This window comes from Parus major, chromosome 22 (genome assembly GCF_001522545.3).
Source record: "Parus major isolate Abel chromosome 22, Parus_major1.1, whole genome shotgun sequence".
Classification (NCBI taxonomy): domain Eukaryota; kingdom Metazoa; phylum Chordata; class Aves; order Passeriformes; family Paridae; genus Parus; species Parus major.
Window position 1 is genome coordinate 3,899,081 of NC_031790.1, and position 9,792 is coordinate 3,908,872.

General features: G+C 57.4%; 2 protein-coding genes across 11 annotated transcripts in view; both read left to right on the forward strand.

The window, feature by feature from the left end:
* Window positions 1-329, forward strand: part of LOC107213837 (disintegrin and metalloproteinase domain-containing protein 32-like) — a 9,913-nt gene extending 9,584 nt beyond the window's left edge. Inside the window, exon 18 of the mRNA XM_033519397.1 lies at window positions 155-329. Coding sequence (XP_033375288.1) covers window positions 155-329 — 175 coding nt within the window. The remainder of the gene's footprint in view (window positions 1-154) is intronic.
* On the forward strand, window positions 62-9,026 carry IDO2 (indoleamine 2,3-dioxygenase 2). Of its 10 annotated transcripts, none has more exons than XM_015648705.3 (11): window positions 62-335; window positions 1,978-2,073; window positions 2,577-2,768; window positions 2,948-3,066; window positions 3,386-3,400; window positions 3,796-3,895; window positions 4,103-4,220; window positions 4,312-4,363; window positions 6,121-6,269; window positions 7,000-7,791; window positions 8,154-9,026. In XM_015648705.3, the coding sequence occupies exons 2-10, from the start codon at window positions 2,008-2,010 to the stop codon at window positions 7,368-7,370; spliced, it is 1,182 nt and encodes a 393-aa protein (XP_015504191.1). In that variant the 5' UTR covers window positions 62-335; window positions 1,978-2,007; the 3' UTR covers window positions 7,371-7,791; window positions 8,154-9,026. The 10 variants fall into 10 exon arrangements, with proteins under 10 accessions (XP_015504191.1, XP_015504195.1, XP_015504193.1 ...); XM_015648701.3 differs by lacking the exon at window positions 62-335 and adding an exon at window positions 358-1,538; XM_015648703.3 differs by lacking the exon at window positions 62-335 and adding an exon at window positions 359-1,538 and having other exon boundaries at window positions 2,649-2,768.
* Window positions 9,027-9,792: the final 766 nt, after the last annotated feature.

Below are 9,792 nucleotides of genomic sequence, written 5' to 3' on the forward strand. Positions count from 1 at the left end.
CCCCGGGGTCCCGGGGGGATGCAGGGGGTGGGAGAGGACTGAGGGGATCCTGCAGAGGGGAGGGAAGGGGCCAAGGTGGTGCCCAGGGGGACACGGTGACCTCAGGCTGAGGCACCGAGTCAGGGCCAAGGCACCACTGCAGGTCCCCCCACAGCCCCATCCGGGACGTGAACAGGGAGCTGGAGCCGGACCTGGAGATAAACCTGGAGCCAGACCCAGAGCTGGCCCTGGAGCTGCAGACAGACCTAGAGCGAGACACAGACCTAGAGATGAAGACAGGCACGGACCCTGCAGCAGAGCCAGCGCTGGGGCAGCACCACGGGCGCTAATTAAAGGTGCTGGGCAAAGCTGGTGTCATGGCCCTGTGGTTTTATGCTTATGTAGTTTGTGTTTTTTGTCAGAGTTAATCCTGCTCTTGGGGCCTAAGGGCCACAGCTGCTGAGATTGTCCCCTTTTCTCTGTGGGCACATGGGATTTGCCCATCTGTGAGGGCTGTGAAGCTGCCTGATGCTGGGGACTGTTCGGCAGGGACAGCTCGGGTGCTGTGGCTGCCTCTGGACCAGTGGATGTGTGTGGCTCCTGGCCCCCCTGTTCAGAGCTGGGGACCAGGGAAGGCCACTGCCCCGTGTGGTGGCCGTGGTGCCGGTGTCACCTCTGTTTTGCACGTGAAGTGCACGTTTCCTGCAGTGCCTGTGGACCTGCAGCCCACAGAGATGTCAGTCCTGCTGTTTGTACCCCTGGCCCTTCCCCTCCCGTGCACTCACAGTGCCTCCAGCCCCAGCACTCTCAGGGCTGCCTTTCCCCCAGAAAGCTGCTGTTTGGGAAGGCCCTTCTCAGAGCACCCTGCTGACCCCTGCTCTGGTGCTGGGACCCCAGCAGCAGCCCCAGTGACCCCAGCAGCAGCCCCAGTGACCCCAGCACCATGGGGAAAGCAGCAGCATCCACTGGGTTTTGTGCATCTCTGGCCAGGTACCAGCATGAGCTTGCAGCATTGACCACCCCTGAGCTGGAAGGCTGTCTCCTGCCTGACAGTCAGGTCAGCAGCCCTCTGCACACAGGTTTGGCATTGCCAGGGTGGTGGAGATCAGGAGATCCCCACGCAGGGACTATCCCGGGGGAGTGTGGCAGCCCCTCAGGGCCACCCTGGGAGGAGTCAGCTCAGAGCCCCTGGGGTCCCCCCAAGGCTTTCCCATGGGTGGATGCCCACGGGGGACAGAGTTTAAGTTTGCTCCACAACAAAGCCTTATCAGCAACCTTTAGCCGTGTTTGCTCAGACCCTCCGGCCATTGGGCAGCCAGGCCCGACCCCCAGGACAAGGTACTGCTGCTGGCTCAGCACATGCTGCCAGTGGGGTGGCCAGGCCAGAGCACAGCCAGTGTCCAGCAATGCAGGCCAGCGGTGACACCGAGGAGCCCCCGCTGCCTCTGGCACTGAGCAGGTTTCAGGTCTCCGAGGAGTTTGGCTTCCTGCTTCCCGACCCTCTGGTAGGAGCTGGCTGTGCCTCCCCGTCCGCATGCCGCAGGGAAATAGAGGGGTTGGTGAGCAGCTTTCTGGGGGAGCTTTGATTTAGCATTTTGCTGTAACACTTGACAAAGAACAATGAGGAAGGCAGGTGCTGTTTTGGCAGTTTCATAGGACAAACCCCTACCCTTTAAAATGATGGAAGTGGCTGCAGAAAGCAGCACAGAGGAGAGGTGAAGGAGCTCTGCCATTTACACACCGGCCTTGGCTCTAGAGGATTTTGGGGAGTGCAAGAAGGGCAAGTCTGTGTCCAAAGTGGGGCTGTTTTTTACAGGCCTGGATCCACAGTGGGACTGGGTGGGGACAGACAGATCGTGTTCACCATCCGTTAATTTGTGACCACACAGGCTCATCTTACAGGAGGGGGGAGCAGACACAAGCCCTCAGCAGCGGTGTGTGAGGCTGGGTGGGAGCCTGGGAACATTCACAGCCCTCTCTCTGCCTCTCCCCACCAAGACAGAGCTGCCAGCACCCTACGGCCCCTGGATGGACATCGCCCGTGAGCTGCCCCAGCTGATCGCGAGCCATCAGCTCCGCTCACGCGTTCGCCAGGTACCGTCTTCTCCTTCCTGCCTCCAGAGCTCTCTCAAACCTTGGTCTGACACTGCAGTGGCTGGAAAATGTGCAAAAACAACTCAGCAGCACAAATGTGTGCTGAGCCAGGACTGACAGCAGGCGACAGCAGAGTCTTTAATATTGGCACAGAAATAACTCCCTCAGCAGATCCAAGTGCTCAGAAGCCAGCAGGGGCTGGAGCAGGACCCCTCTAGGTGTCACAAGAACCATGTCACATCCCAGCCACACTCCCTGCCAAAGGAGCACAGCTGCTCCATCAGCTTCCAGTCAGGCTTGACCCTTTTGGCACACAGGGATCAGCTGCTCCCATGGGCATCCCAGAACCAGGAGGAGGGGCTCCTTTTGGAGGAAAATCCCGTGGATTACTGTCCCTCCTCACAAACCAGGAACAGTGCAGGGGGAGCAAATCCTGCAGAGCGGGTGGGAAGGAGGCTTAAAGGCAGGGGAGAAGCACTAGGAGGGTTCCCCCCGTCTGGCAGGGCAGCCCATCCACAACAGGGGCCTTGGCACTGGCTGGCTCTGCTCCTTGCTCCCAAGGGTTTCCCTGGCAGATGCCGCAGCTGAGCTGCCAGCACCTCCGAGGACGTGAGGAGCTGCACTTGGCACACCTGGTGCTCAGCTTCATCACCATGGGCTACGTCTGGCAGGAGGGAGAGGAGGGCACCGTGCAGGTAAAGGCAAGGTAAAGCAGGTTCACCTGCTCCTTGGGGCCTGGGAGCTGATGCTGCTCCCTTAGAACTTATCCCGTGGGAGCAAAGCCCCTTTCCTGTGGCTGCAGCAGGAGAGTGCCCACTCCTGCCTGGCACCTTCCTGCAGCCTGACAACACCCCCTGTGCTTTGTGCCACTCAGGTCCTGCCCCGAAATCTCGCTGTCCCCTACTGGGAGGTGTCACAGGCCCTGGGGCTCCCGCCCATCCTCAGCCACGCAGACTTTGTGTTGGCCAACTGGAGGAGGAAGGACCCCAACGGGTAAATGGGCAAATGCCAGCGAACAAAGCACGGTTCTTCCTGTGGCTGGGCAGCAGTGATGCTGGTGTTGGGGACAGACTGTCCCCAAACTGCTCCTGTTCTGCCAAAAACCCCTTCAATCCCACCTTTCCTGGGGTCGGCCTCATGGGTGTGGACACAGGAACTCCGTGGGGACATGGGTGTCTCTGGGAGCAGCCCCTGGGGCAGCTCCTCTGTTCCCTGCAGAGCACAGACTGTCACTAGAACAATTTATAATCTCTCTCTCTTTCCCTCTCTCATTTCCTTGTGCATTTGTTGGCCATAACTGAAATGTCTTCAGGCCTCTGGAAATTGAGTAAGTAGTTAATGCTCATTTATTTTCTAACGGTGTTGGTTTTGTTTGGATTGGCTCAGCTCTCCAGCACTGCTTGGGATCAACCTCTCTTGATGTGTGCACACATGAGCAGTGTTTGTCACACAGGTGCCACTGCCACGATAGCAAAGGGACTGGGCAGAGCCACTGGCTGCTCTGGCTGCACACAGCCAGTGGCCACAGGCCATGGGGAGGCCACGGGGAGGATGGCAGGGCCCCCTAAACCAGAGCAGTCCTGCTCCCCTTTCACTCTGTGCCAGCTCCTCTCTGCACAGGGTGCAGAGAAGAGGCTCTGGAGTCTGGCATGGTTTTCCACAGTGTGTAGGGAAATCCTGAGCTGCCACCCCCCAATCCCTCTGCTCGGCCCCTTTGTGCAGGAACCTGGACACGATCATTACCCTGCCTGGTGGAGAGAGCCTGCAGGGCTTCATCCTTGTCACCTTGCTTGTTGAGAAGGCAGCTGTGCCTGGCATTAGGGTGGGTACTGCTGTGTGCTGGGGCTCTCTGCTTACCTGCACTGTAAATGCCTGGGGTGCACCCTCAAGGTGTTCCTGTCCCCTGATCCTGGGCTGGGGAAGGGGCAGAGCTGGCATGGGTGGCTCCAAATGTCCACAACCACTGCACACAGACACCCTACCCACCCCAGCCCTTTGTGACCCGGTGCTGTCCCTCCTCCCCTCGCAGGCAATCAGCCAGGCCCTTGGTGCCGTCCTGCAGTGCGATGAGGACACCCTGCACAGAGCCCTGGAGGAGCTGGCAGGGGCCATCACGGCCATGAGAGAGGCGCTGAGGCAGATGCATGGTGAGAGCAGCTGGTGCCTGTGCCTGCTGCAGCTCAGCACATGCATTGGTGCAACTGCCCATCACCTCTGATCTGACTGACTTCCTCCTAGACCATGTGGATCCAGAAGTGTTCTACTCTGAGATCCGGATCTTCCTCTCTGGGTAAGTGCAGCCTGTTTCCCTTCAGAGCCACTGTGCTGGCAGCTCCCAGGGCTGGGGGGAGCTGGGGATGTGCAGGGAAGGGGCAGCACAGATGGGATATGGAGTTCCCCAGGGCAGGGTAGGGTCCAGCTTGTGTCTGGCAGTATCTTCCCCAGAGCATCATGATCCTGTCCCTCAGGAATTCCTAGGCACTGGATCAGTTGGGGAGGGATTGTGCCCAAGGGCTGGGGTCTGCCTCCCTCCAGCTTCTCTGCATCCCATGCTGCAGCTCAGCCCTGACAGCCAGAATTGGGCACAAATTAATCTTTCCTGCTATTGGCCCAACAGTTTTGACAGGAGAGGAGGAATTTCTGTTTACTTCCACACTGTGTACGCAAAGCTCCAAAGCTGAGCAGAGGCTCTTCTCACTGTGTGGAAAACATCCATAACAATCCTCCTGCTGCTGCTGTGTTACAATTCTGTCAGTTGAAAAAAAGAAAATCCCCCCCCAAATACTGAAAACACTGTTTGGGCAAGGCAGAACCACGGCCCCAAGAGCCCAGCAGAGCACATTCACCATCCCTCAGCATCCCTGTGGGGCTGCAGCATCTGCAGACTCTAGGTCTGGGGCTTCTCAGGGGGGTTCTATTTTTATTTCTCTCCACCACATCTCAGCATTCCCAAGTAAAAAGCTCCATGCACTGTGTTTAAGCTTCTCTCATTCTTTATGCAAGCTGACCTTGTCTCGATGGTCATCAGCTTAGGAAAACATGCCTTTTAAATTCCCTTCTGCTTATAAGAACTTCCCACTAGTAGAGATTACTATAAATACAATCCTGGGAGAACTAAAAATACTCTGGTATTTGATAATGAATCTATTTTCTCTGCAGTTTGTGTAAAATCTATTCCTGTAGCCCAACAGACACTGCAGCCAGTACCTAAAGCCTCATGGCACGGTGCATTCTGCTAAGGTCAACAGATACATATTTGTGCCAGGCACTTTACCTCCCTGAAATCATAACAATCTCCATTTGGGTGTAACTTCTCCATTTCGGCACAAGTGGGGCTGGCAGGATCTGAGTGCAGGGTGTGTGTGGGAGGAACCAGCAGTGCTGGCTCTCAACCTGCCCAGGACCAGCAGCTTCAGAGAGACAAAATCCCATCCTTGCCCTGTTATCTACAGCGATAGAGGCGGGTTGGCCTGACCTCTTTATATCTTTAAAAGCCTTTCAAAAGACATCACCCTGAGTAATAAGAACAAAGGAAAATCCAAACTCTGGGGGCTCAGAGGAGTGTTTGGGTGACTACCTGCTTCTCTCTGACAGGTGACTACCTGAATGGCTGCTGCCATCCAGGGAATTGATGTAAAGTGCCACTATTGCCACAAGTGCCCCCTCCTCTCTCACCTAAGGCAGCTCTGCTTGCAAAAACCTTCCCAAAGTGGAGCAGGAGGTGCAGCCAGGCAGGGCAATGTGACTCAGCACCCTGCCACAGGGTGCTCAGCAGGGCATGGCGACCCCAGAGAACGCTCTTCTGGCAAAGGAAAATTAAGGATGTCTCCTTACACCCATGGCCTCATTGTGTGCTTTGGCACAGTGTTTGATTTCCAAGTTTATCTCCTGTTTGAGGAGGGCTGACATGGCTGAGTTGGAGGATGAGCTCCATGGGCTGGGCCAGGAAAGTTTTGCTCAGTCTTGCCAGCCCAAGGTCCCTTCTCACAGGCCCCTGTCCCCAGCCCCATGGCTGCTGCCTGCCTGACTGCCGTGTCTCCTGCTCAGCTGGAAGGACAACCCTGCCATGCCGCACGGGCTCATCTACGAGGGGGTGTCCCCACAGCCCTTGGCGTACTCGGGGGGCAGCGCGGCGCAGAGCTCGGTCCTGCACGCCTTCGATGAGCTCCTGGGGATCTGCCACCGCCACGACAGCGGTGAGCCACCAGCTTCTCCTTTTCCAGAGCACCAGCTTCTCCTTTTCCAGAGCACCAGCTTCTCCTTTTCCAGAGCACCAGCTTCTCCTTTTCCAGAGCACCAGCTTCTCCTTTTTCAGAGCAAGTGAGGGGCAGGGGAAGAGATGAGCCAGAGCGCTTCCCACGACTCTGCCAGCTCTGTCAGGCAGGACCTGTGCCCATTGCAGACCCTGGCTGGGACCAGGGAGGAAGGTTATAAATGGGACCAGGGAGGAAGGATGGCTTTGGCAGGTGCTTCCTCACCACCATAAATTCACAAAAGCACCCATTTGGCTTCTTGCATGTCAGCTTCTTGCTGAGGTTCTCTATGGGCCCAGAGATGAGGGAGCAGAGCATGTAGGCATCCTGCCAGTAAGAGGCCATTCATAAAGCTCCACGTTAGTCCAGCCCACAACAGAAATATTTACCAGAAATTAGCAAAAACACTTTACTAGCAAAAAAAAAAACCCCAAACCAACAGGCTGGGAGGGCTAAACTCTGCCTTTTAGGGTTAGCACCAGCCTCAACAGAGCACTGACCTAATATGGGTTTTGTTTCTCAGTTTGGAGGCAGAGCAGAGGCTGTGCAGGCTGTCAGGGGTCCCTGCAAACTGTGCCAGCACCACAGCTCCAGGCCAGCTTCTCTCCTAGAGGGTCAGGGCCTTTAATCCACTTACCCACAACTCACTCCTTCCTTTGCTGCTGTCTTGCAGCTGCCTTCCTGCACAGGATGAGGGACTACATGCCCCCGCCCCACAGAGCGTTTGTGGAGGAGATCCGGGGTGCCGTGTCCCTGAAGCAGCATGTGCTGTCCTCGGGGGATGCGCGGCTCCGAGCCGCCTTCAATCGCTGCGTGTCTGCGCTCACAGACTTCAGGTCCTACCACATCAGCATCGTCACCAAGTACATCGCCACCGCTGCGGCCAAAGCCAGGGCCAGGCGGGCACAGCCGAGCGCCAGCGCCCGCCCCGCCGTGGGAAAGCCCCCGTCTGCCCTGGAGGATAAAGGAACCGGCGGGTCCCACATCTTCAGCTTCCTGAAGAGCATCAGGGACACCACCAGGGAGGGGATGATAAGTGCCTGACCTAGCCCGAGGGTTGCCCAAAGCGGGGCGCAGGAGGCCAAGGGGCTTTTGGTGTCTGATCCAAGATCCAAAACCTCGCATCAGCATCGGCCATCCCACCCTGTGCACGTCTGGGACATGAGGGATGCTGAGAGAGAGCGCTGCTGCCTCCCCCAGCAGGCACTCAGCGAGCTCAGCATCCTCCCCTGGCACCGGCATGGGCACAGTGTCCTCCCGTGGAACTGGCGTTCACACATCGCCCCCGGCTCCCAGGGGAGAGCTGTTCCCTTCCAGCCCCGCTTCTTCCCCGCTCCGCCCCGGGCGGGGGCCGCAGCTCCGGTCCACACGGGTGGGTTACACGGACGAATAAAGCGGCGATTCCCGACCCAGTCCGCAGGCAGGGCCGGTGTCCGCCACGAACTCGCAGCTTCTCCATCACCAGGTGGCGGCAGAAAACCGCGTTCGGCTGCGACACGGAGCGGGCGGGGGAGCTGGGCACGGGTGGGGAGAGAGGAGAGAGAAGGGATGGGGAGCTGGGCACGGGTGGGGAGAGAGGAGAGAGAAGGGATGGGGAGCTGGGCACGGGTGGGGAGAGAGGAGAGAGCAGGGATGGGGAGCTGGGCACGGGTGGGCAGAGCAGGGATGGGGAGGAGGGCATGGGTGGGATTGGGGGCGTGGAGGGCGGAGGGGTTCCGGGGACAGCGAAGGGCGAGAAGGAGCTCCCGGCTGTGACCTCCAGCCTCTGGCACCCGGCCATGGCTCCTGTCCATCCACACCTGCAGAGTGACCGTGGTTACTCCACAGGGGAGTCCAACACACACCACCTCTCCCGTCGTGAAAGCGACGCTGAAGCCGCTCAAACCCAGCCGCGAGGGGAGTGTGGATGAAAGAGAGCCAAGCTGTGGGACACATGCAGGGTGTCCAGGAGGCTGCTGTTCATGGGAAGAGGCTGTACCGAGGCACAGGGGCTGCTCCCCAGGGCCAACTCCATTGCCCCTCCTGGTTCATGAAGGGCTCAGGCTCGTAGGGGCAAAGCTGCAACACTGGTGGTCACACGGGCTTCACTTTAAGTCTCAGTGATAATACAGTGTTGTAGTAAGGGACATGGGGACACATGGCTTCCCCAAGGGGCCAGCACAGGAAAAATACTTCTGACAAAGCCCTGATCCTCACTCGGTACCGGCAGCAGAATGCCACCCAGCCTGGAGCCAGGGTCATCCCAGTACAGAGGCTGCTCTGACACAGAGCCGTGAGCAGCCCCTGTGCTGCTCCTGCCTGGCACTGCCTGGCCCAAGGCTGCAGGAACAGCTCCCCTCTCACCACCCAGCTGGGCTGAGTGGGCAGAGCCTTGCAGCAGGAGCGGTGCTAAAGAGTTTTTTATAACCCCAGGTGCCCATGTTGCCATTTTCTAGCAAGTCAGCGCGCTCAGATTCCTTGGAATTTGCACCTTTAGGGAAATCAGGCCATATGGCTCTGTTTTGCCTCCCCAGGTTTTGCTGGCACAGACAGCAGAAGCAAGATTCACACCCAGTCAGTGTCTTGGTGCAAAAATAGCACTGGCCCCTTCTTACTACCAGAAGAGAGTCAAGGTCCTTTGAAATGAGATGTTGTTCCCATAACAGCAAAAACAAGCCCAGCACACTGTAGCTTGAATTATTAAACTCTTGCTAAATTGTATTTTGTGCTCTTTTTTTTAATATAGCCCTAAAACTGAGGCTTCAGAGATGACTTCAGTAAACAACCCATGGGAATGTGTCAGCACCTTTAAATCTTTGCCTGGCACCGCTCCTTCCACTTGATCTTCATTTCTGAATAGCTGCTGCATATTTCATGTAGGAAATATTTCATCCCCATGATTGTCTTGGTCTATTACATTTCGGACCATTTCAGGAAAACAGCAAACTTGGACCAGGGGAAAAATCTCTGGATGTAAATGAGACACGCAGTCAGGACTGGAGGGAGCTGGGGCAGGCTGGCCCTGCGGGGCACAGGGACTCCACACGTGCTGCAAATGCCCAAACCCCGCTGGGCAGGAGCGATGCTGCTGCCAGGAAGGGCACAGGACCCCCAGCAGGTGGGTTTTCTTCCTTCTGCAGACTCCTGAACGTGCTGCCCCGTGCCATGGGGTCAGGAGCAGGTCCTTAGGAGCACGGAGGATGGATTTGTGTCACCTCACAAGAGGGGAGATGGAAAATCAGAGAGGTGTCAGAGGCTCTGGAGAGCCAAGGGGTTTCCATGCACTGGAGGGCACAGTCCCCTTCTCTCAGTGAACAAGGAAGGTGCCTAAGAGACTGCAGAGGAGCCAGCCTGCTGTGTTCCCCTTGCACAAACCCCAAACCCCACTGTCCATCCTGCTGTGTTCCCATACAGCAAACCCCACTGTCCATCCTGCTGTGTTCTCCAGCCACAAACCCCAAACCCCACTGTCCATCCTGCTGTGTTC